General features: G+C 38.1%; 3 protein-coding genes across 4 annotated transcripts in view; 2 read left to right on the top strand and 1 right to left on the bottom strand.

Moving 5' to 3' along the window:
- The first annotated feature begins 597 nt into the window (after positions 1–597).
- LOC113671960 (beta-2 adrenergic receptor) lies at positions 598–3643 on the top strand. Its single transcript, XM_027188229.2, has one exon. The coding sequence runs from the start codon at positions 938–940 to the stop codon at positions 1982–1984; it is 1047 nt and encodes a 348-aa protein (XP_027044030.2). The 5' UTR covers positions 598–937; the 3' UTR covers positions 1985–3643.
- LOC113671961 (histamine H2 receptor) lies at positions 3643–10163 on the top strand. Its single transcript, XM_089207334.1, has 2 exons — positions 3643–3946; positions 8326–10163. The coding sequence occupies exons 1-2, from the start codon at positions 3753–3755 to the stop codon at positions 9257–9259; spliced, it is 1128 nt and encodes a 375-aa protein (XP_089063460.1). The 5' UTR covers positions 3643–3752; the 3' UTR covers positions 9260–10163.
- A 1337-nt stretch (positions 10164–11500) lies between these two features.
- LOC113671935 (RNA-binding protein 5) overlaps positions 11501–26101 on the bottom strand; it is a 16895-nt gene continuing 2294 nt past the window's right edge. Inside the window, exons 5-28 of one of the 2 annotated variants that reach the window (XM_089207331.1) lie at positions 25671–25737; positions 25282–25355; positions 24740–24835; positions 24140–24218; positions 23538–23579; positions 23238–23281; positions 22868–22984; positions 22100–22212; positions 21762–21966; positions 21137–21158; positions 20748–20777; positions 20233–20408; positions 19650–19729; positions 19059–19126; positions 18419–18456; positions 17696–17830; positions 16805–16949; positions 16141–16313; positions 15368–15442; positions 13631–13743; positions 13493–13553; positions 13083–13148; positions 12772–12867; positions 11501–12429 (exon numbers count right to left, since the gene is read on the bottom strand). In XM_089207331.1, coding sequence (XP_089063457.1) covers positions 12403–12429; positions 12772–12867; positions 13083–13148; positions 13493–13553; positions 13631–13743; positions 15368–15442; positions 16141–16313; positions 16805–16949; positions 17696–17830; positions 18419–18456; positions 19059–19126; positions 19650–19729; positions 20233–20408; positions 20748–20777; positions 21137–21158; positions 21762–21966; positions 22100–22212; positions 22868–22984; positions 23238–23281; positions 23538–23579; positions 24140–24218; positions 24740–24835; positions 25282–25355; positions 25671–25737 — 2142 coding nt within the window. In that variant the 3' untranslated portion in view covers positions 11501–12402. Of the gene's footprint in view, positions 12430–12771; positions 12868–13082; positions 13149–13492; positions 13554–13630; positions 13744–15367; positions 15443–16140; positions 16314–16804; positions 16950–17695; positions 17831–18418; positions 18457–19058; positions 19127–19649; positions 19730–20232; positions 20409–20747; positions 20778–21136; positions 21159–21761; positions 21970–22099; positions 22213–22867; positions 22985–23237; positions 23282–23537; positions 23580–24139; positions 24219–24739; positions 24836–25281; positions 25356–25670; positions 25738–26101 lie in introns of both variants that reach the window. The other variant, XM_089207330.1, reaches the window with a different exon arrangement.

Here is a 26101-nt window from a genome sequence, read left to right on the forward strand (position 1 = left end):
TATAGAACCTGATTAAATTTTGAAGTTATGGGTTCCGTGACACTTTGTCAAAGAGCTCATTATCTGCTTGGATGAAATCACTAATTTTGCTTTTATCCTGAAAGCGAGCTCCACCGATTTTGTTTATTTAGCTAAATGCGAATGAATATTGCATAATGTCCGGTGTTCATTTGAGAGAGTTGGTAGGGTTGTAACACCTGTAACTTGCCTTAAGACATAAATTAGTGAGTGGTGGGCGTCATTCGCTGTCAATTTAAACAGTGTCTCCGCGTCTTTTTCCGAGCAGGTATTAAACTAAAGATAAAAAGATAAGTTTACTTAGCTAAATGGTTTTCATTTTGGATTCCCACTGTTATCTGAAGACTGTTCCTGCCACGTATTGACAACTTGGGTTGAATTCAAATGATCCGACGCCTCAAATAGACGCCCCGTTGTAGGAAAGTCCAAAGATTAAGTCAAGATGTGGGAGGCAATAACTTTGAAAAGTACTCCTTGAAAAACAAACAAACACTAGTGAGGTGTCTGTTACCACTGGGGCACCAAAGGCTCTTGGGATGCTTAATTATGAGCTTATATAAACAAAAACTATTTTTGATGAAAATCTATTTTCAAAACCAAAATCACCCGATGCAGCTCTCTTGACCACAAACATTGAAGGAAGTTTTACATCAGGGAAATCACGCTTGTAACGTCTTGGAACAAAAAAAAGGTCAGATTCTCGAAGCAAAAATATCGGATTTCCTCTATCAATCATCATTTTACACAGTGATGACTTTTCCGTCGTGAAGGTACAGCGATAGCGGTTCCGTTTTGTACACGCGTAAAAAAACTAAGATATTTTCAAAATCGAAAATTTCTGAAGGGCGAACATTGCGAACATGGTCGGCTTTCCGCGATGAGGATGTGCTCTTGATCAGAAGCTGAAACTGTTCACAAGATGGATAATTCGACTCCAACAAATGCTTCTCTTTCGAACGACGATGACACCGGGTTTAAAATACCCCTTGGTTACCACATCGTGGCCTATTTGGCGATTGTACTGGGATTCTCTGCCAATCCCTTTATATGTGTCTCCTTCGCTTATTTCAGACGAGTACGATCCGTGAATAACTATTTTGTTGTCAACCTGGCTGTTATTGACATATTATTTATAATTCTCCTCTGTGTCCAGGTAGCAGCGCCGGCCCTGCAAAAAAGAATGTCAACTGATAATTTTTATTACTTGAAGGAGACTTTACTCATTACAGAACAATTCTGCTACTCAGGATGCATGGCAGCGGTGACCATCATAAGCTATGATCGGTACTATTCCGTCACCAAGCCTCTCCATTACTACACCAATATTACCCACACTAAAGCAATAATTTTTATTGCTTGTAATTGGAGTTATGCAACGGTGATGGCATTACTGCAATTGCTTTTTTATCTTCCCAATGAGAATTATTTCAAATACGGTTACCTCTCGTTAATGGGACTTACCAATGCAGTGATACCTTTGTATGTCATACTATATTGCTATATGAACATCTTTATTATCGCTTCGCGACACCTACGACACAACCCGCACCGTGGACAAGATCAGAATGGCGAAGCTAGTGTGTTCACAAAGAACCTGAAAATAGCATTTCATATCCTTGTTCTCGTTGCTCCTGTCCTTCTTTTCTGGAGCACTTTCTCCGCTGTAACGATTATAGAGGTTCACTGCCCAGATTGCATACCCAATCGTAGTTTTCTGGATACAATAATGAGTATGACTCCAAATGTGATAGCCTCAGTCGATCCTATTATATACATTTTCCTCACCAAAGATTTCCGTGAGATCATTTGTGGCTGGTTCAAACTCCACAGGAGTCATCCTTTCTCCGTCAGCGAGACTTTTCACCTTTCAACGACAAAATCAACAAACCCTCAGGTTTTGCCGGCGGCAAAGAGACTCGTCAGCGAAAGCGGGGATTCTTTGGAGGGTTCTTATCGTCTATATTAAACATTTTTGCTTTCGTTGTGGTTTTGGCAAGGTCTGATAACAAGCATAGGAAGACTTCCACCAGCGTGACGTGAAACAAAAAGTTTAGTCAAATAAGGAAGCACGAATTTGAATATTATAACGAAATATCAAGGAACTGTGACCTCGGGAAACACAAAAGAACAACAAGGGATTATTTAAAAATTTACGAAGCAAACAAAAGAATTCGACGGATTTTACCTCTACATCTGCATTACAAAAAAACAAAAAATAGAAACTACAGCGAAGCAGATAAGGAAAATCTTCTGATAATTCCAGTTTGCTGAATCTTTGTATTCATTGGATGATGTCATATCTGATAAAAATATTTATATATAGGAAAGAAATTTAAAACGACCATAAAAAAACGGTCTGGTTTTGAAGATACTGCGAGCAATTGCTGCTAATAACTTTGTCTATGTCAGATTTGAATTAGCGAACTGACGACAGTCAAAACGTTCTTTTTAAACCGCCTAGAAGTTTAAGCTTAATGATCGTTTCCAAAGGAAAATTTATTAGACTGCTTGCAATTTCCAAAGCACTTACAGGGGAAAATCAATTTAAACAGACTACCGGCAGCTTTGATGAACTTTTTCTGTCTTGAATGACGATAAGTCCAAATGTTTTCGGATCTGTTTGACATACCAGCTATTATTACTAATGAAAAATTGATCCAAGTGTTACGTGTAAAATGTCTTAGACAAACACATATCAAGGTCATATTTCAATGTATAAAATGCAAATATCTACCAGAAAGACACTGTTATTTTTAACTCTTTCATTTTCAATGGCTCCATAGGAGTAAAATTGTTTTGGTATTGTCTGTACATATATTGATATCCGAGGAGCACAATGATGTTAAAATCTTAATTACCAAAAACTGAAATAGCGGCCTTCATTGGACTGACACTGATGGCAGGTGTACCTCGTGTGACACTTCTCCTTTTCATGAATTTGCAATTAATTTTTACTTGTCATTTTCACACGCCAGTAGCCGGAGAAGCTTGGAAAAAGCTTAACCCATAGACTAAGCTGATTTTCGTATTTTCAACCGAAAGTATACAAGTGCTCTCGTTTGGGTAAACCATTGTAAATGGAACAAAAATTGGGAAACTTTTAAGGGGGAAAAGCTAAGTTCCGGGAGGCCATAAAAGAGGATTTGAAGCAAATCGCATAAATCTATGACAAATAATAATTTAATGATTTATATCGTCGGTTTGTTCAACGAAGTCGTGCGGCGCAACATTCCTTCTATAAACGACCCACTGAAGAAGATAAATGATAGGTAATATCAATCAGTTGCATGCAGGTTTTGGGCGCATCAATAATTTACTTGGTTTATTTCAAACAGCGAGAAAACAGTTTAAAGCTAACTTGGATCAATACCGTAAACTCGCCTCATTGCAACGTGGACGATTTTCAATCATAATTTAAGGTGAAACATTCATAACTCATAGCATAAATAATTAAATTGACTTAAAAGGTTTTAATATCAGATCAATTTTTAAAGCTGCATAATGTGTAGGATGATGAAACAGTATATTGATAGATGTTTACTAAGGTAAGTCCTTTCTATTACGGATAATGTAATGTCTGAGAGAAATAAAGCCTAAATGACAGACTAAAGAAAACGAAAAGACAAACTGTCTCCATTCATTTGTACGCTAGCCAATTCCTTCGTAAAGAAACCAGTTTATTATCCAAATACTCATTAATAAAGTGAAACTTCAAACTGGCGAAACGATAAGTCATGTTTAAAACGCAAAGTTCTGAAATGAAAGCAATTCACTACAACAATGGTTGTTTCTGTTGTTGTCGTATCGAAATTGAAAAATCCTGCCTATGGTCATTGCAAATTTTATTGGAGCATCGCCGGCGTTTCATTAATATCGAAAGAGGAATCATGCAAAGTGGAAAACATCCAATTGCTTTAGCTTGGATAAGGTGAGAAATTTCGATTCAGGTGCTAAATATTCTAAGGGTGCGTTCGATATATTGACAACAAAATTCGTGCAAGTTATTTCAAATCATCTTATAATAATTAACAATTATCCTTTTGGGTAAAGTAAGAGTCTTAGTAGCTTGTTTTTCAGGCCCTCGAAGATTTATTTATTATCGAACGGAAAATGTTATCTGTCAAATTTTATCTAAATGAGTTGTTAAGTGTATGCATAGATACGAGACTGACTTCAACCACTCCCCGACGTAAATTAAGTCAAAATTATTCACAGCTGTACTTTTTAAGTTTTCACGACGTTTTCATAATTATGCAATCAATCCGCTAGATAGCTTTTAGTGTGTGTTTAAACGTTAATGAGACTTAAATATATGGCTTGCTTACTTCCTTGTGGTACCAAGAAATTTAGAAACTAAACCTCTCTTTTAAGCTGAACGATACCGAAATATTCTAAATTCTCTTGAAAGTCAAATAGAGCATAATTGAATGAGGTTCTTGAGAATGATTACAATCTTGTCGTGAGAATACTTGGAAGAAAAAAGAAACAAATGCTGAAGTAATGCACGGAGTCTGATATCACTTGAACTACTTGAAAGATCTCCTTGAAATGCGCTCTAGACTAAACGGACCTGTCATGAACTTTTTCTCATTAACGTAAGGCGATATGCTCTGCTAAAGGAGTCACGTAATTTACATTTACGTAGCGCATTTTTCTCGGAAATATTCAACCTCTGTTTTATGGCAAAAATCTCACATGGAAGAGATCTCAGGCAATGAAGGAGAAAGAGAAAAACGTTTTGGAGCTTGACATAGTCGCAGATTTTTTTCCTATAAGATTATTCTTTCTTTTGTACTCTGAGGCTGTAGTCCTGATGAATTTTGAAAACAGTGTTAATAATTACTCTTATGGTCAAGACCGCAGACAGACTGCATCTTTCAATTTGGTCAGTTTTCTGTAAAGTTTTTGGCTAGCGGTTTTTTCCTTAGCTGGACACGCTCACAATTCTTACTGATCTTGTCTTGTTTCTCGTGCGGAATGATTTCGTTGACTGATTTTACCTCCATATCATGAAAAGGAGATCAACTTTGATAGCAATGAGTTTTATTAATTGATCTAAAAAATGACCGTATATGGCCATTTAGGAGTAATGAAGGCAGCGGCTTCAAAATACCCGCGGGATATTTTAAAATTAAACTATTATTTTTCTCTAAAATGTTTATGTTTTCGCTTTTCTAGGTCACTAAAAGCCATAAAAAGGGCGACGAGCAAGGTTTCGACTATCGCTTTCTGTAGTAAATATTATCAAAACGATTTTCATCATTAAGTTAAGGCTCCACAAAGGGAGGCGCTCACCAGCGATAATCTTGGCTTTGCCTTTGATTTTCTTCAATTTGCTTCCGTGAAATCTCTCAAAATTTTCACAATTTGTAAAATTTGTCTTGCCGATCATTTAAAGGCTGAAAAAAATAGGGGTTACATTGGCAGTTCCCTCGCTATTTGCAATTTTGTGTTTTCTTCCTCAATCTCAAATTTTGTCTTGTGAATTTCTTTTTTTATCAGCATACACTAGGAAGGGCATAAATATGTTTAACGGTCCAGTAAATCTTTGGAAATTCCGCCGAAGGAAACGCGATAAATCTTGCAAGATTCCTATTTTCTTTGTCGCAAAATATTACGAAACGGAATAGAACTTCGCCAAGTTCTATATCTACGTATGCGTAAACTTTCGAATCTGTCGCGGTCTGTCGCCTTTTGGCAATCTTTCCCAAGGTGTTTTCTTTTCGGTTGACCTCTTTTTCAGGCGTAAAAGGCCTATAAATTACGGGTGCATTTGTTGGAAACCCTAGATTCCATTAAATAAAAACTATATTGTGTGATACTGTTTTTAACACACCTTTTCAGATAACAACCGTGCGATCGTATCGAGCCGCCACGTTTGTTTGCAAGTTGACACTTATCAAGCTCGCGCTATGTTCGCACCCAGATCTCACGTGGTCAAAAAAAAGTTGAGAACGCTTGGATCGCAAAATTTAATGCCCTTTTTTCATATCTGCTCATGGAATTCTTTGCACCAATAGAAATAGGGAGGCAGCTCACCGGATAGAGTTTTATCCAGTGGATAGCGTTATCCAACCTTCTAACAACTGGGACCAGTATTGCCGTCGAAGAACCAATTAAGACCGATAGTCACGACAAAAATGTCGGACCAGGTCGGATAGGGAGGTTCACCAATTTGGCTTCCTCTGCTTTCTCCTTTTTGTAAATTCCATTTTTACGGACTCACTTTTTTCAGGCCATATTTTCACTGCTGCTTAAGTAATGTTCATTACTGCGAAGATCGCTTTCATACTCATTTCTTAAACTGTAGTTCACATGTATGATTTTCACACATTCACAGTGATTAATATAATGGTTTTGTCAGATCACATCTGGTTTAGTGCAGTGATAAAGTTGTCCGTTTGGATTCAGTCATCAATATCAGTGTCTTATCAAGCTTCATCTCTAAATTCACAACTGATTCGTGCACATCTTCCCGAATAACTTTGAATTAGTCAAAACAATATCAGCATACTTTACTTAGAGAGGATAGCACTTAGCAGTTTCAAAAAAGTGATAATCCTGTGGCCCTCTAAAAATAACTAAAGTGAAATACATCTAAATTCACCTTGGCTTCGTTAGTTTAACATATGATAAGCGCGGATATTTTGACGGCTGCTTGGCATTTTTCCGGACCCCGAAGGGGCGAGGAATATACGAGAAATTAGCAGAATGTCTGCTTGTATTATATATGTTAACCCACTGAATAAAAGATTTATTATTCCACTGTCATTCCGCTTTTTAGTATTTTGATTTCAGTTTGCGAAATACATCCAACAGCCTTATTTGTGCTTCGTATCGATCGCATCAGGAGTATGCGAAAGATGAAAACAACACTAACGAAACCCCTAAAGTCTTCCTTGAGACTTATTAAAAAAAACTCTGTTGCGCGTAAGAGTTAATTGATCATTAGTTTGTCTTCAACAGTCGCACATACGTCAAATATGAGCAATCTACTTGGTAGCTTCCTCTCTATCGACCAATCAAAGAGAGCTGCAAACGGCGCCAGCAATCAGCTTGTTTCATAATGTATAAACCAAATTAATCACCTTTTCAGACTTCGCTGACTTAAAAGGCTGACATAGTCAACTTTGCACTAAAATTGAAAAGTTTACCAGAAGAAAAGGATCGATCTTTAATAGTTTACTGGTACGTTTAGTTCTTTTTTCGGGTACAATATTGTCTCTAAAGTCTGTTCTGTTTCATTCTTTTTCCCGTTAGGACATCCTTTTGAAAACTCAAGACCAAAAGTAACGTTCAAATCGATTTCCTGTTTTTGCGGCTTAATTTCACCTCAGTCAAAGCTTCAAGCGAAGGCTTGAAGATGACTTAAACACCCATCAGGTGATTCGTTTTCGGAGTTTTTTCCCCAGATTTTCATCGCACTTTTTTGGGGGTTCAAATCGTGTTACTGCATTTGAAAATTTAAAAATGTGTCGATTCCGCTGAGAACTATGTTATGAACTGAATTACATAATAAGGACAATCCACGAGGCGAGATTATTCTCACTTTAGATACCGATTTTATCTGAATTTCCTGCTGTTATAACTGAATTCATAGTTTAAACTTTCAATTTACATGGCTGAGATTTGCCGCCAAAGAGAGAGTTTCCTTGGGGTCAACACAGAAATATCTGTTCACTTATTGGTGATAAGTTTGGTATGAAAACGTTATTATAGTCATGGTTACTGCTTTTTGCAAAAATTTACTCTGAACCTTGTCCACTCGTCTTCCGCCATTTTGTTTTGTTTTCCGTCAAGCATCCTTCTTCCTTTCTGAATTATTTCTACTGAATTCAAACCCTTTTTTAGGTTTCGTTAATTAGACTTATCATTAGTGCATCGTGTTATCTAGGTTGATATAGCTCCCTAGTTTTAGACGCTTTTATTCTTCATTCTCAAGATTACAAAAGTGAAAAGCGTGCATCTTTATCTTAATAAAAAGATCTTATTCTTTGGTCACGTAATATTTAATTTTCGCCAGCAGAAGAGCCTCAGGCAAGGGAGTCATAATGTAAATAGCATGGGGGAGGGGGCAGGGGGCAGCGGGGAGGGGAATGGGGAGGGGGAGGGGGGGAAGGGATCCTTCATTGCAACCCATTGACTGCAAGCCCGGTTGTTTTATTTTTGTCATAAAGAAGAGGTCACATGCACTGCGGGACCTGCGGGAAATGCCCCTTTACTCCCTCCTGTAGTGATTGTTAATATACAAATTCTCGCGATGAAAACACAAAAAAAAAATTTTTTTTTCACTTTCTCTTATCTCAGAATCTTAAGAAACAAGGCTCAAGAAGATTCTACCATGGCTACTCCCACGAAAACTATCATTGCCACAACCGACCAATCACCACCTCCCACCGTCAACAGAGAAGTTGTCATAGTAACGTCTATCCTTATTTTCATCCTTGGATTTGTTGGGAATGCCTTCATCTGCTTCGGATTCTGTCGTTTTCGTCAGCTGCGCTCCCTTACCAACTATTTCGTGCTGAACCTCTCCATTGCAGATCTTCTGTTAGTGACGGCTCTCGCAGGATGGATTATACACGATCTCCGTGGGAATCCACCCGATGAAAAGATTCTGATCGCACTTCTCATCAATATCGACGTGTTGTGTTTCTCGACATCGATGCTCAACATGATGACAATCAGCTTGGACAGGTACTGCGCCGTTGTCTATCCTCTCCAATACCCACATATTATTACAAAGTCACGTGCTTGCGTCGCTACTTTACTTATTTGGGCGTACTCTTTAGCCATGGCGGGTATTGGTGTGAGTCGATTTTTCACGGACGCAATGGAAAATTCCGACAAGATATTCTTGTCTGTGTTAAGTACCGTCAATTTTGTGATCCCGGCTGTGGTGATGGTTCTCACGCATTTAAGCATCTTTAGAATTGCTTGGAATGCAAAGCAACGATCGATGGCGGATCTTGGCGGTATTGAAGGGGTGCATAACATGAAAGAATTGCTCCTAAGCCTGAAACTCTCGTTTAATACACTCGTCATCTTGTTTCCCATGGTAACAGCGTGGGGCATTTTTTACGGAATAACGGTTTCAGAGACACTCTGGCCGACCCAGATTCAACTTTCCGCAGGGTTTTCCATCGCCGTTGGTCTTCTGCCGCATATAGCAGCTGCCATCGATCCCATTGTCTACATACTCGTCACACGTGACTTGCGCAGGAAATTGTGTCATTTTTAGAAACGACTGAAGGAAAAACGCGAAACCCTCAAAACATTTTACCATGAGAAAATATGTTTTCCCAATTACTAATTTGAGCATATTGAATTCGTGAATATGCGTGACAATGCTGAGCTGTGCGTGAATTTCAGTAAGTGCAAGCTTGCTTGTAGTTTGATGGGTTGTGCCGTATTTTGACCAGACAGCAAATGAGTCAAAATACAAACAATGAGTAGAAATACTACGCGCCAAAACGTCCAATAAGTTATTAATTATTAAAATTCTTTAGTTTATGCGCATTTCTTATAAGGCGGGAAAAGCGAAGCAGATGGAGAAGCGTAGCGCGAGCGGGTTTTTTGACATAATATAAAATGATCAACTGTCCAAATATCGCGTTATTTGTGTTCTACTTAGAGCAGTTGGATGATATGGACGAAGTACTTTATTTCCATGTTACTAGGGAGATAATGGAGATGAGATGGAGTTAAGTTTTGGATTGGGTGTTGAACTTTTTTGTTACTTTGTTAGTTTTGCACCCTTGTACATCACTGATAGCGGAGCTCGCAGCGCTCGTAGCGAAGATTCATACTTACAATAGTGGCAATGCAACATCTTAGATCCCCTTCTATAATAGGAGAAATCTTAAATTTTGCTATGTAATCCTAAGATTCCCAGAAAGATAGAGGATATATTGTAATTAATATCAATGAGATGGGTATCAGTACGCTAGCTGCTATGTAGTCTTGCTATTTTTGATGTCACGTTGTTTTTGTGCAGAATGCTGTCGATAGCGCTAGCCTTTATGAGGTTATATTCATAGCCCAGGATGTTATTCTCATGGAAATCCGCGTTTAACTTCAATTTCAAAGCAGCAAAGTACAAATACATCAGTTCAGTATTAAAGTTATCTGCACAATGACAGAAACACGATCTAGTGTTGTAGTTTTTTTTTTATACATCATCTTTTTAGCTGACCAGGTTCTCGATCCCAGGTTGTCAAATCAATAATTTCGGGAAACACAGCGTTTAGTGATAGTTTGGTAGTTAGCCAACGCAGCTCACTTTTTATCATCATTTCAAAGGAAAATTACTTGAAAGTGATTCTTAGACACATAATTTCTCCCTCTTCACACGTCTCGTAGGTCCAACTTCACACAGGTCTCTTAAATTCTCATCTGGCCTTCAGAACACCGTTATGTGGATGATACCTAAGCCCCTCGCCAAACTACTCTTTTCTAGTTTGGTTTGGTTCTGTTTTCACATTTTGTTAATTCCTTCTCTTCAAGTGTAATGCCAGTCTTGACACCCACTACGTTCCATTTACCTTTTTTCTTTACTCACCTAGGGAATCTATACAGTAGTAGTTATAGTACCGAAAGATAAGGCTTCTAATCTTCAACAGGAAAACGCGTGTAACGGCTCCATTCCAGTCGTGTAGCTTGACGTGTTTTGCCGTGACGAGCGAAAAGTACTGGGAATAAATAGTAGGCGTCGTAATCCTGACATTACAGTACTTATAACCTAGGGGGCAAAATTACTAAATGCTGATTGGCTGAGACAGCTAGGGCATTTTCCATCAACTATGGTAATTGCCCCTGGCAAAATGACTTGAAATTGGAAATAACAAAAAAAAGGGTTAACTTTGCCTCAGAGTGTCATAATTTCATTGATGCAAGGCGAATGCTTTATACAGCAGGGCTGGTTAATTGCTTTCCTGTTGTTGTTTTAAAATAAAATTTTAGTCAGCTGATTGGTGTGTTTTACAATCCATTGATGCTACCTGAACACTAAAATGGTTTCCGCATGAAATTGCGTAACAGCGAGCGCTGTGACCTTCTCTGTCCTTTATATTATAACTAAGAAATAGAGTGTTTCCTCATCAAATCAAGGGCGAATATCACTCGTGCTTTTGCGTGATATTAATCTTTAATTCCCTCGACGATTGCCATAATTCACGTAAAGAGTATTTTTGAAATATTTCGGAAAGGCTCTACAAGACTCCTTGCGTGTTTATACACTCCCTTAACTATGAGGTCGGGAGAGTTCGTGAAAATCTACAAACCCTTAACTCCATCTCTGACCAAACTCACCGAAGTATTAAGATAACTCAACTTTATAAGGGTACATGTAGTTACAAATTTTAGGCAGTAATGGCCCCAGGCGAACCTGATCAGAGAGGTTACCCTTGCTGTGAGATAGGAAAAATTGGAAATAAAAAGTTAGAGGCGCAAGCCAAAACAAGACTTACTGATCAAAACATGGTTGCTTATGTCTTTCTTTTTTTATTTCAAATTGTAAATAGTGTCCTACAGCATACTTCGGAACGTTTCATTAAAGTTCCATCCTCCTCTATGAACAGATCTAAGGTACTTTACTGATATCTAATACAAGGTCTCTCTAGGGTTTGGGTTGATTGCAATTGCTTTTCAAGCGACACAATCATAGGCTAGAAATTTGTTTTAACTTAACAGTGCTCCAAGCTCAAAGTGAATATTCTTAAGTCGCCATTTCGCGATCGAAAATCAAAGAATGGTCTCCCGTAAAAAATCTTCATAGAAAATGGCTGGCGATCGTTTTGAAAGACTTTGACCTCACTTGCACACTTTCCACTTTCACGAACGAGGAAAAAATGAACACTATGAAGCATACAAATTTTTTTATCTCACTTTAACTTTAGGCCATATAATTCAATAATGAAAAAGTTATGTACAGCCTGCCCCTTGACCGCCAAGCACGGGTCGTAAGTTAGGCGACTCTCGCTGAAATTTTAGTGGCAATTTTTTTTTGCCACTCGCCAGGACGACCAGAGCAGCTAGGAGCGCTGCTTAGGTTGATCCCTGAGGGATTAACAAATGTCACCTTCTTTTGTTTGGACCATGAACGTCTTAATTTTCTTAACTGGAAATCAATCACCCTTGTGTTAGAGTTATTTGTTGCTTGCTTAAACAAGACGCTCTTCTGATTAAACTTGATGTTTTTTGCTTGGAACGCGACAAAAGCTTCAACGATGGCTAAGAAACTCGCTAAGCTATGGATGGATATCTCTCACTTTTCTAGTGGCCAAAGTTCAGCCTGTTAGTCTCTTTTTCATTTATAGTCCTGCAATGAACTCATTCTGTGTTAAGAACCAGTTGTCGCTCTAAAGGGACGTATCACAGTGTTCCTCAAACATCGTTAAAACGTGACCTTGCCTGTTGAAAGGAAAGAGAGAACTATTTATTGTTCACCCTTAAACAGGAAACTCCTCGCCAGTTTCATAAATTATCCACCTAGCAAACACCGTGAATACTCAAACTCATTCATCAATAAGTTTCTTCACGAAACAACTGATTCTTCTGAGTAACTGACAAGGAATGAATGACTACTACATGGGAGAGTTACGAACCAAAACTAGGAGGTACTCACACTGAAGTCTAATTCCCTTAGAAGAGAATAGAAACAATCAAACAAGAAAACTTACGAACAAACCCACAAAGGAAAAAGACAACCTTAGAACACGAGTTACAGAACTAGTCAGGGGGAAAAAAACATACCAGCTTCTTAAGTTTCTGTTGGTAAGTATCTGAAGAAGATGCGCCATAACTGCTTCCCTTCAATCCGAGTCCGGCATTTTGGCTTCTCATTTTGGCCTAAAAGGAAAAGAAAAGAGCGAAAGAAAGGAGTACATCATCGAAAAATCGGCTTTAATAAGAAGCTATTTACCCTCTTGACCTTGAGGAAAGTACTCAAGTAGAGTGATACGAGTAACAGTTTACTTTATACTGTCACAATTTAAGTATCCTAAGTAACGCTAACGGCAAAACAGAAACGCAGGAAAATGACAAATAAACTCAACTATACATACCTCGATAGGATCAACAATGCCTTGTCCTTCCCTTCCCAGGCCACTCCCTTCAGTCCAGCCCATGGCCTTATTTCCAACACAAACAATAAATTAGTACTGCTTAGTGACAGTTGCCAAAAAGTAAATGCTTTATACAGGGCCATAAAGTTATTTTTGGAAAGATGGCCAGATAATAATTTTTTTTACTGAGGGCCAAAAAGTGAAAAGACAACGATGTAAAATCACTCCGTGAAAAGGGAGAAACTCTGCAAACATTCACAAAGAAATTACTTTTAAACTTCCGCTTAAAAACTCAAACATCATAATATGTAATCACCCACCCTTCCCCCCCCCGCCTTCATAATATGTAATCACCCACCCTTCCCCCCCCGTCTTAAGTAATTAAAATTTAACTTATTTTCCCTCATTACCTTTAACATCTGATTGCCAATATTTTCCCCACCAATTCGCTCAGCTGGAGGCTCAAACGATCTGTGACAAGAGAAAAGAAATCGTAAATTTAAATATAAAGCCATGAACAACAAGAAGCCAAGCTCGTATCTCCTTACATGCTTCCTCCCCCTCCTCCTCCTCCTCTTCGCCTGGAAGGCAGCCGAACTTTCTGTGCTTCCGGTTGCCCATATTTCTCCCTTCTTTCTCTCGCTCTGTCACGGTACTTACTCTGTTAGGAAGAAAAAAAAATAGACACAAATTGAATAATAAGCTAGTGTGCTTTAAACAGCTTGAATTCAAGTAAGCCACTTTTCAACACACTTGATGGGTGTTATAAATTGATCCTTTCCTTCAGTTTAGTTTCCGTTTCTCTTGACAATTCCACGATTTACGAATTCCTCCATCACAAGTTGCTTCGGTTTGCTCTTCACTTCTCTTTGATAGAAAGCTCTCCAACGAGTTTACCGTTATATAAATTTGAATGTGACAACAAAGTCACCTCTGAATAATAAATGGTTTCCTTGGTGGAGTACGAGTCAGCCAGTCAGTGAGTCATTCAATCGGTCAGTCAGTGAGTTAGTCAGTCTGCCACCCAATCAGTTAGTCAGTCAGCCAGTCAGCGAGTCAGTCAGTCTACCACCCAATCAGTTAGTCAGTCAGCCAGTCAGCGAGTCAGTCAGTCTGCCACCCAATCAGTTAGTCAGTCAGCCAGTCAGCGAGTCAGTCAGTCTGCCACCCAATCAGTTAGTCAGTCAGCCAGTCAGCGAGTCAGTCAGTCTGCCACCCAATCAGTTAGTCAGTCAGCCAGTCAGCGAGTCAGTCAGTCTACCACCCAATCAGTTAGTCAGTCAGCCAGTCAGCGAGTCAGTCAGTCTGCCACCCAATCAGTTAGTCAGTCAGCCAGTCAGCGAGTCAGTCAGTCTATCACCCAATCAGTTAGTCAGTCAGCCAGTCAGCGAGTCAGTCAGTCTGCCACCCAATCAGGTAGTCAGTCAGCCAGTCAGCGAGTCAGTCAGTCTATCACCCAATCAGTTAGTCAGTCAGCCAGTCAGCGAGTCAGTCAGTCTATCACCCAATTAGTTAGTCAGTCAGCCAGTCAGCGAGTCAGTCAGTCTATCACCCAATCAGTTAGTCAGTCAGCCAGTCAGCGAGTCAGTCAGTCTATCACCCAATCAGTTCGTCAGTCAGCCAGTCAGCGAGTCAGTCAGTCTATCACCCAATCAGTTAGTCAGTCAGCCAGTCAGCGAGTCAGTCAGTCTATCACCCAATTAGTTAGTCAGTCAGCCAGTCAGCGAGTCAGTCAGTCTATCACCCAATCAGTTAGTCAGTCAGCCAGTCAGCGAGTCAGTCAGTCTATCACCCAATCAGTTAGTCAGTCAGCCAGTCAGCAAGTCAGTCAGTCTATCACCCAATCAGTTAGTCAGTCAGCCAGTCAGCGAGTCAGTCAGTCTATCACCCAATCAGTTAGTCAGTCAGCCAGTCAGCGAGTCAGTCATTCTACCACCCAATCAGTTAGTCAGTCAGCCAGTCAGCGAGTCAGTCAGTTTATCACCCAATCAGTTAGTCAGTCAGCCAGTCAGCGAGTCAGTCAGTTTATCACCCAATCAGTTAGTCAGTCAGCCAGTCAACCAGTCAGTCAGTCGGTCAGCCAGTCAGCCACTTCAGCAGTTAGTCAGCCATCCAATCAGTTAGTCATTTATTCACTCAGTCAGTCAGCCAATCATTTGGTCAGTCTGACAATCAACCAGTCAGCTAGCCAGCCAGCCGATCAGTTATTCCATCAGTCAGTCAATGCTGAAAAGACTTACTGTGAGTAGGGTTAGCAAAAGAACTTATGGAATTAAGACACAGACCTCCCGCTCTTGCTTCTCATACGCTTCAAGTTGTTCATCACTCATTCCCATCTTCTTGTGAATCTCTAAGTTTTGCTGTGGAGAGAATCCAAGTTTGTTCAAATTCGCACACAAACCGCAGTGAGAAAGCTCCAACATTCAACTTCAAACTTACAACGGGGAAATTTGTGAACATGAAATGTCTGCGCGGTAAACGTAGGATTTAATGCCCCATAACAAGTGTAACCACTCGCTGAAATTTTATCTGACATCGTGAAGCCCTTCATTAATAGTTTGGATAACGCGAGGCGGCTGCACTTTTGGTTGTGGTAGAATTAGGAATATAGAGACCAGTTCTCTCTTCTTCTTCATCCAAATTCACCCACAGGAAAGCTTGCTGTGGTTGACTACGTAACTTTGAATATTGTGGTAATCTGATCATCATTACTCTTCAATCACACAGGATTATTCTCATGACAAGAATTCACTTTCATGTCACTATTTTCAATTCCTTCGACACACCTTTTCACGCTAAAGGCTTACCACCAAGAGGTACATCCACAATTCAGTTGTATTCACTATTAACACTATACACTATTAACCCTTTAAATTCAACAAGTGATTGGAGTGTAACTTCTCTCGGTAAAATCCATACATTATCCAGCCAACAGGGCATAAGAATACTCAAACTTATCAGGTAGAAGTTGTTATCTAGATCTAACACCAGTTTGAGGGGAGAGTTTACAATCAGACTAAATGGGTTCAAGGGGAAAAATGCTCCATGAAGAGGTTACCTTGTGCAAGTCGGAAAATTTTTGATGTCTTTCCAGAGCTTCTTTGTTCGGGAACTGTCGTTTGCAAAGCAAACACGCCATGATACTCAAGTCTGTAAATTTATCATTGATATCGTCTTCTGGATCGGAGTCATCCTCGCCATATTCCGCAACTATGGCACTTTTTGATGGCTCTGAGAAATACAAAAACACAAACAGGAGAGTGTAAAAACATTACATTAATAACAACAAACTGACAAACATTATTTTGATACTCGACTTGGATGGGTGAGCTCTTCATGTTACAGAAATCAGCATCAAATGCGTCAGACCTACGAAAACCTGGTTTCTGCAAGTTCACTTGAACTAGAAACATTGCTAACATAACAATACAAAACTGTGTTTAGCATTCGAGTGTACCAACGAACGCTTTTTATTCAACTAATTTTTGAGACTTGTGTTTTTCATGCTACCATTTTCCCACCAACAGCGTGGCTCCATCTTCCCGCACTTGAAAAAACCACAAGCCACTTTTCCTCTCTATTCGCCCTAACGAAGGGCTAACGTTTGAACCGTCAGCTTTAGAAACTATTGAAGGTGGCCAAACAACATTATCAACTCATTTGATACAACCAAATTATCTTGGTTTACCATTCCATACAGAGGCACAAACTTGTTTTAATACCTGTTGTCTTAGTAGCTTGGACCATGCTCAAGGCCGCCAGAGGACTGGATGCTGCCACATTATCATTCACTTCTGCTGGCATTCCAGCCGCAATGCTCTTAGCTATGTTCAGTGATGTTGAAATCTTAGGGGGAGGTCCAAATGGCTGGAATAAGTAAACAAAACCATTTTATTAACACGTTGTGAGTTAGAGCCACCTTAAAGAGCACAATGAGCCGTTTCATTAAACTATACTGCTAAAAAATTTTAACCACTAACTTTATCTCTTTGATCCCTTTAACCCTTAAGCTCCCATGAGTGACCAAGAGAGAATTTCTCCTTACAATATCAATAAAAAATCAAGAAGACAAGTGATGAGAACCAAGAAAAGTATCAGTTAGGGGATTAGTAGTTGATCCAATACCAAATTCTCAGAAGCAACATCAGAAGAGTTGTATAGCAGATGGTAAGAGGAATTACTAATGAGATCTTGGGAGTGATTATCATCTAATTTCTCCTTACAATATCACCCCTGAATCACACATTAAGGTCATGAGAGTAAAGGAAATGATCACCAACTAACAAAGCTCTTGATTGTCAAACAAATTCTCCTAGTTGCTAATTTAGGAAATGTATAGTAAGCAGAATGGATAACACGCACTCTGATGTTAAAGCATAAAAGTCACATCCAACTTATATATCTTAATCAACAGTGCTGCATGTTAAATATCAAAGTTATTAAAAACCTCTGATTTCACAAAATCAATTTCACAAAAGCAATTGCAATAAGAAAGCTTGAAAATACCCTTAACTCTGCCTCATTTTGTCACCAAGAGTCTGAATAATCCTGCCTATTGCACCTGCCACTATTTACTGTTTCCTAGAGTTTTTTCTCTTTGGGGGTTATCTCACCATTTTAAACACATCTGTGTCAGGTTTTGCTTCCTCTGGTTTTGACACAGGAATAAAAGATCCTTTCTTGGAATCATCAACTTGGGTCTTTGCTGCATTCACAGACTTTGCCCATCTCTCCATGTCCTTTGCAATCTTAGACACAAAGAATTTGAAGAGAAAATAAATTACTAGGGTACTACAAGAAAATCAGAGACTTTTGTGATCAACTTACAAGAAGAGAAAGTATATTCTTGAGTAAACAATACCCTCGGTGGAATCATATTACCAAAACAATAAACTGGACAAGGTCAACATCCTTAATAGTCTTAACCCTTTAATCACTGGGAGTGACTATCTACTAAATTCTCCCTACATTACTGCCACTAAATCGGACTTAGGTCATGAGAAGAGAGAGAATGATCACCAGCTTAAGAGGTTCTTGGTCATTAAACATATTCTTTTTGTCATTGTGGAAGGAAAGCTATGGAAAATATCAGTGTAAGAGGTTAACTTTTTAACTCCCATGAGTGACCAAGAGAGAATTTCTCCTAACTATGGCTTTATATAATCATTCAGACAAGTGATGAGAATAAAGAAAAATATCAATTATGAGATTACCAATGGACCCGTTATCAAATTCTCCAAACTTACATGATGAGAATCATTTGGCAGACAGTAAGGAGAATTACTAATGAGATCTTCGGAATTAAAGGGTTAAGTTATAAATAAGTTGACACAGACCTTTTTAGCTTGCAATGACTTTGCTTTTTTCTGCTTTTCTGCAATTGGAAAAACAGCCAAAATTACTCATTTTGTTACACATATTATTCTTTAATATTCTATCATGAAGAAGGAGTTGAAAAGTCATAAGTGGAACTTTCTTTACATCATATAAACCATATGACCTCAACCCTGGCTAAAATCACCCCAAAATAAGGCTTTTATTTACATCTGTACTTTTATCCAGCAAACAGAGAATGCATACTACTGCAAATTCAGCTTTTCAATACCATCTTGGACAAACTGGATCTCTTACTAGTATCTATCAACCTCGATTTCATGCAAGAGCTTTGAATCACCCTTGCTAGGTGAAGTCTGCTTCAGTCTGGATGCCTTGGGAAGATATGTCTAGATAAATTGCACCCATTTGAGGATACCACATGAGTTACTTCAAATTACAACTGTGACCCGCACCACCATTTGATGTTTGCAAATTTAATCATGCCCTGGATTTTATGACCCAGATGCAAAATACTAATTCCTGGGCAACATAATATACAATTTACTTTACTGATCTAAGATAACACTAGTTTACATCTGCACTTTGATTCAGCAAACATGAAAGGCAACACAAATATTGACAGCTTATTAGAAGTTGCACCTTTGACTGATGCTGCTTCACTGCTTGTGAGGGTTTCAGTAGCACCTGAGCCTGATGCTGCAATGGTCCTAAAATGGTCATCATTGTGACAGAAAAGAAAAGAATTATTAGGAAAGATTCTTCAGACAAACTGAGCTAACACAAATTCAACACATGCAGATAGGACATGCCTACAATGTGAAGCAGCTCTAGGTCACCTATAACATAATATAACATAATTTTTTATTCAAGACAAAATGAAAAAATAAAGTACATCTTGAAAAGGAAGAGACAAAGGTTAGCCCAATGATGTTATCCGCACACAATAACACATTCAGTAAAACTAGCTAAGAGATGAGGTTAAAAACATGCTCAAGTCCATTCTCAAGCAGATTGTTCCACTCATGTGGCATTTACATACAATAAAATATTCAGTAAAACTAACAAAGAGACTAAGTTTAAAAGATGCTCAAGTCCTTTCTAAAATTTGATAAAACTTCAGGCTTCCCAGCAGACTATTCCACTCATGTAGTACCATACAAAGAGCTAAATAATTTATACTTAAAAGCATCAACTACTGGTATATTTACAACGCGCAGTGACTGAACTTACCCATCAGCAGCTACTGGGACATATTGCTGTGTTTCTGCATTCCAATACAGATACTGTCCAGTAGCACTGTTGTAATAATACTGGGGAAACAACAATTAGACAGGAGACAAGTAGCTGACTCATTTTAATCATTTTTCTGACATTCATGGACATGTATCACAAGCTATTTCAAAATTGCTGTGACCTGCAAGATACTTATAACTCTTCCATCAAGCCTCATATTTGAAAATGATATTTTCTGTTTGGTTTTCCTGCCTCAGTGTGGAAACCTTTAACCCCCAGAAGTGATTAACTTGTAACTTTTTGCAATTCCAATGTTATCTTGCGTAAAAGTTACAAAAAGAGACTAGTTTATCATCCACAGGATGTCATGTCAATGCAACACTGAATTCCCCTGTCTAATTTACAAGGAACTGTAGAGTAGTCAGTAGGGAGAAATACTGATTTGATCTTGAGTCTTAAAAAGTTAACAAAACCCACTCCATTATGGCCACAAAAGGTAAGGAGAATGACATAATTGATGTCAATCTATCAATAACCAAGTTATTTTTAATAAAATTCAATATTTATTCCAAAGTAGTACCTGAGTATTTGCATCATAATACAACCCTGTTGTTGAATTATAATAATAACCAGAGGATGGGTCATAAACATAGTTTGCAAACGATGGTGATGAAGCCAATGCCTGTGACTGCTGTGACTGTGTTGAATCCACCTGAGCTTGGGGTTGAGTTTGTTGCTGGTTCTGTGCAGTACCACCTAAAGACAAGGGTTGTCAAATCAAAGCTAAACAACGTGAAATTTCAGAGGCAAAGATAAATATTACACTTAACATGTACAATGGGTACATCCAAAGCATATTTCAAGATTCTTTTAAAAAGATAATTGTTTCAATCAAAATTTTATGATGGAATTCTTAGAGCCAAAGAAGAACAAGATCAAAAAACTTGTTGTGAAGCCTTAATAAACATTATGAGTGCCATTCAGTTCTAGGTACAGTAACTACATGTACTACTTAACTCATGCAAGGGTAAAACAAAATTAGCAAATTCATATCATTTAAAGTTTCAAAATTACAATCACTGAAAAAAAATTTACCTTGGACTTGATCAGTTGTTGTCCCTGTACCTAGAGTGATTAAAAAATACACAAATTACAAAAATTCATCACCGCGAAAAAACTTTCGCTGGTGTCCCAACCCATAAAAATTGGGACGATCACTGTGAATCATTAAATAGTTAAGAATATATGAAAGTCATATATATTTGAACTGCGGATAAAGACGTGAATGAAAGTGATCCTCGCAGTAATGTGCACTACTTAGGCAGTAGTGAAAATAAGGCCTGAAAAAAATTCAGGCCTGTACGGGATTTAAACCCATGACCTCTGCGATACCGGTGCAGCGCTCTACCAATTGAGCTAACAAGTGAATCTGTGAATCATTGTTGCATATTTCATCATAAAAAGGCACACAAAGGTAGCCATACCTGTGATAGGCTGTTGTTGGTACTGCAAAAGAATTAAAAACAAAGAAAGGTTTTTTTTGTAAATAGAACAAGAGAGATGGTAAGTTTTAAGCTTGGAAAAGAAATAGAAAAAGATGCTTTTACAAAAAAAACATATTTCTCTATTTCTATTCCAAGCTTACAACTCAACTTCCTTCTTATTCTATTTAAAAAATATGATGCTATTGACACTGCTGATCCTAACAGTATGCAGGACAGGGCCTTGCTCACCATTGAGTCTCTGTGGCTCAGTGATAGAGTATCAGAGTGCAGAATCCAAAGGTCTGAGGTTTGATTCCTCATGAGGACTCAGATTATTTTTATGAGGAAAAATATCTCTTTATACAATATCTAAGATGGCTTAATGTTCATAATGTCTTGGATGAATTTTTTGTTGTAATGTGAATGCAAGCTCAGCCAATTGAATACCCATATATGCCATGATTATTCTATCTAAAAAAAACAGATGACAAGGCACCTTACTGTAGATGTGTAATTGCTAAAATCCAGTAGCATCTATCATATAACTCTTCATATAATGTAATCTAAGAAGAAAATCAATTTATCTTAATTTTTTGATGAGGTAAAAGTGATGTCAGAGCCTTACTTGCTGCTGCTGGGTTGTAGCCTTTGCATCATAAGTTGGCAAGGTAGCAGCTTGGCTGGCAGCTGTCACTGTACCCATGTTGCCGGCAGCCTGTGCTTGAGCCATGGCGTTAGCAGCAACAGTACTAGAGGAAACCTGAGGCTGAGATCCGATGGCTGTCTGTGACCACTGTGCCTGTTCAATGGCTGCTGATGCTACTGAAGCACTGCTGAAGGCAGAAAAAAAGTGCAAATATGTCCTCAACATCCCTTAGAAGTTTATACTACACAAAAATCTCATTTATCCAACTTGCTTCCTCTCACTCTATGAGTACAACCAACAAAAAAAATGCCACTTACATGGTATTTTTTGGTGGATTATCATGATGGGCATAAGATGCCGTAACAATTCTACCATCAATAGTAAAAGGGGGGTGCATGTTAGTGATGATTTCCAGTAACTGACTTGCTTCCTGGACAAAGAAGAATGATATGTCTCATGTCACTAAATTAATCGTAATCATGCAGTTTATTACAAATCTGTGTCAGGGTTGGTACCTCATCACACCTACAAACTTAAAATACATTCAAGATATAGCTAAAGTAAGTAGCAGGAGGTATGTGCTAGCAGGTTAAATGAACTCAAGATCTCAAAGGGTTTGGGATTTTTTTATTTTCTTGACAAAGATACTTTTCTTTCAGCACTCCTCCCTAGCCAGGAGTATAAACAGGAGCTGGTTAACAGTCAGAAAACCAGACAAAATGTTTGGGGGGGGGGGGAGGGAGAGGGAGAGGAGGGTTAACAGGTAGTGGATAAGCATCCGGGCTAGTAAATTTTAGAAATCACCAACCCAGTGGCTAGTAATGCAGGTAGCCAGGTGTCGAACCCTGAGTGGCTGATTCACTTCAAAGATAAAAATTTCCAATAGGTATTCATGACATGCCAATCACATCCATTACATATCGCTTCAAGGAATTGGTTTTACATCAACGCCACATGATTGATAATTATAGCCTTGTGGCAGTAGCCACAAAAAGCAGGATCAGAATTTTCTCATTTGCTTGATTTAAAAAGTATGGTAGTTGTGTATCCATAGTAGATAATATGTTAAATGTTGTCATATGTACCTCAACTGAACCAAGCTCAACAAAACAGAATCCTCTTGATGTGTTAGTTAATTTATCTCTAATGAGACGCACATCATATACAGGAAGAGCTGTGATCTCCACAAGGGCTTTTCGTATCTGAAAGTCAATAACACACCATAGATAATGAATGAAGCAATTATTTAATTTCACTATTTGTGTCTGAAAGTAATTTGTGACACACAATAACTTTGGACTCAAGTACAAGAAGACAGACACATCAACTCGTGACCATCAAATTTAAAAAACTATGGAGTGAGGGGCCTTATGCTTTGCTTGATGCTACAAGGAAAGATAATGACAATAATCACAATCGTGTTGATTTCACACTAGTGTCGTAAGCAAATCTTACCGCTTCATCATTAGTAATTGTATCCAAGCCCCTTAGAATCAGCACTGAAATAACACAGAAACAAAAAAATTATGTCATTATTTTAGCCCAGACCTATAAATTCAATGCTAAGTGCTACATACCTTTTCAGTGGTAACTCACGCATGTATATATCTTATCTAAAATTTTGTTTGATTTTCTTTGTCTACCAATGAGAAAATTTTGTTACAATGGCAGAAACAAAACACTTAACTCCATGAAGACTCTCAAGTTGAAGCTATTGCAAGTTAGATTGAAATAGAAAAAATTCAAAAATTTTACCTTTACATGGATTATTTGAAATTTCCTTATCATCCCCTAAATCTAAATAAGAGTAAAAAAAACAAGTGTAAGGTATCTTTCCCTGCCTATTTTTGACCTCTGACAAACTTCACAAACTAATTACTGTTATAACAAAGTACATGCAGAGTGTGGTGTAAAAGAGCTCAGCAAAGGAGAACATTAATTGGACAAACAACAGGTGAAATGCAACAGAGATGACAGCAGTAAACAGAGTTGGTTAATACAACATTTCCTATTTTTCCAGAAGGAGCCTAAAGAATGCTTAGGACAGCTACTTCTCCGAGTTAAGATGTCTGAAAGGGCTTGACACACAGTGATGCTTTAACTCCCAAGATCTGATTGATAACTCTCCCTACTGGCTCCTACACATTTCCTTGTAAATTAGCTGTGAGAATTTGGTAAAAGATCAAGATAAAAACTTCTACATAATAAGGTTTGCGTTTTCTTATTACCTGTTTGCTAGGTAATCTATGGATAATTTATAAAGAAGTTACATCTTGATTACTTCTGGGAGTTAAGGGTAAAAGACCACTAATGCATACTTTAGGATACATATGTAGCAGATAAGACTTGTCACTAACCAGCAATACTACTCTCTTTAGGTGCTCCACACTTAAAGCATGACAGACGCCTCTTTGAGGAAAAATTCTGACCACCACACTGTTTGAAGAACACAAAAATGATTAAGACAGGATCTCAAGCTTTTTTTAGGTATTTACTTTAATATCACATTGCATGTATATTCAACAACCATCTTTATAAGACACCGTGTCCATCCAAACCAACACTATATTTTACACATTTCTAATAATTTGCTACCCTGTGTCATTTTAGGCAAGCATGGAAAGAGATGACCATTCTTTTAAGAGCATAGAGCTGATGCTTCAACCCAAAACATCTAAACCCAATTTTTCAAAGGACAGATAACACTATCCTATAGAAAGCTCACTGTCAAGCAGGGAAGGGTAATTGAAACCATTGTACTGTGCTATCCACCGGATACATCCATTGAATAGCATTATCTAGACTTTAAGCAACTGACACATGCCTATTAGGCAGGGCTCATTAAATTTCTTTTTATAAAATTCCCTTGGCCAACAGCATATGAAGGAGATATTTTATCTTTTACTTTATATTTTACAGCATCAGCTACTGGGAAGCTAGACAGTATTAAATCTCACCTTACTACAAATCCAGTCCTTATCTGCTACAACTGAGGCAGTTTTAGGTCTGCTGTAATCAGCACAGACTCTGTGTCCACCTACATTATACCTCCCCTAAGCAAATTCCCAAATAAAAATTTAAATATTTATTACACAACTCACTTATCACTGAAATTAATTATTCAAACTACAATGCTAAGAACATTGCTGGCCTCAAATAAATCTGTTTTTATGAGGTTAAAAAATCCCTCTTCCCATAGCATTAGTATAACATTCCTCTCTAATTTAAGCAAATCAAACACCATCCTGACAGTGTAAAGAAATTTAAAATAACCACACTATCACAAAAAATCAGAAATTTCTATTAATTCCCCCACTTCATTCTTGAATAAGTTCCTTTCCAAATGATGTGCACCTCTCCCTTAAGCTCTCCTTTCTGACAAGCTCCTCTGACAATTTTTCCTAGTGCTTGTTACAGTGTTTTCTGCACCAATGAAAACCAATATACAGTTGTATACATTTGCAAAAATAGATATGTACAAATATTTTGCTTGACATACCTTGTGAAGTTCCATCCAGTCCTGTGCATCAGAGACACTTTTAAACTCTAAAAAACCAAACCCCTTGGAAATACCTGTAATAAATGTGACATAACATTCTAAGAAATTTGAGGTTAATATCAGACAAGTGGTTTATTGCACTGCACTACAACAAAACTTGTTTGCTTTGAATTAGCTGGCTTTTGAAAACAAATGTATGGCTTATGAGCATTTCCATGGAAATGATCCATATAGCAAAATCCTGACCAAGTAGGAATTAATCAGAACACCCAGATTTATTTCAGGACTATCTTGCCACATACTAAAGCTGGATATTGACCGTGTTCCAAAGAAAAACAGCCAATACACATGTAAATACAGCAGATCAAAGTCAACTATAAATTACTTACCACTTCTATGGCGAACCACTCTCAGATCTAAGAAGTCAGTACCATCCCTTTGTAACTCATCTACCATCTAGAGGTAAAGAATCAGATTTACTTATAATACAACTCTCTTCATTCCTAAGAAATTTAAATAACTTTTGCAGTTACAAGGCAATGGCCCAATCTTAACCTTAAGGTCACTGGCTCAGCTGGTAAACTTGGTTTTTTTAAATTGTAAAATTGGTTGGTCACTGCCATAAATAACACTTTAAAAAGAGAAATGTAATCATTTGTCTCACAATGTGGTCGCTATAGGATGTAGATCACAACGTTTCCATTGCATACTGCTAGTCTTCTTCAGGTGATGAGGTTGATTTACTATGCGTCACCTATATGCTGAGGTGCTCAGCTATGATTGGACAGAACTCCACAGCTGTGACTGGTGCTTGTTTGTT

This window comes from Pocillopora damicornis, chromosome 5 (genome assembly GCF_964200805.1).
Source record: "Pocillopora damicornis chromosome 5, jaPocDami1.2, whole genome shotgun sequence".
NCBI classification, from domain to species: domain Eukaryota; kingdom Metazoa; phylum Cnidaria; class Anthozoa; order Scleractinia; family Pocilloporidae; genus Pocillopora; species Pocillopora damicornis.

Excerpts from the sequence above, each read along its gene's own strand:
- LOC113671960 (XM_027188229.2), top strand. The coding sequence starts at position 938 with ATGGATAATTCGACTCCAACAAATGCTTCTCTTTCGAACGACGATGAC.
- LOC113671961 (XM_089207334.1), top strand. The coding sequence starts at position 3,753 with ATGTTTAAAACGCAAAGTTCTGAAATGAAAGCAATTCACTACAACAAT. Across the intron at positions 3,947-8,325 it reads ATTGCTTTAGCTTGGATAAG|AATCTTAAGAAACAAGGCTC; the intron begins GTGAGAAATTTC and ends CTCTTATCTCAG.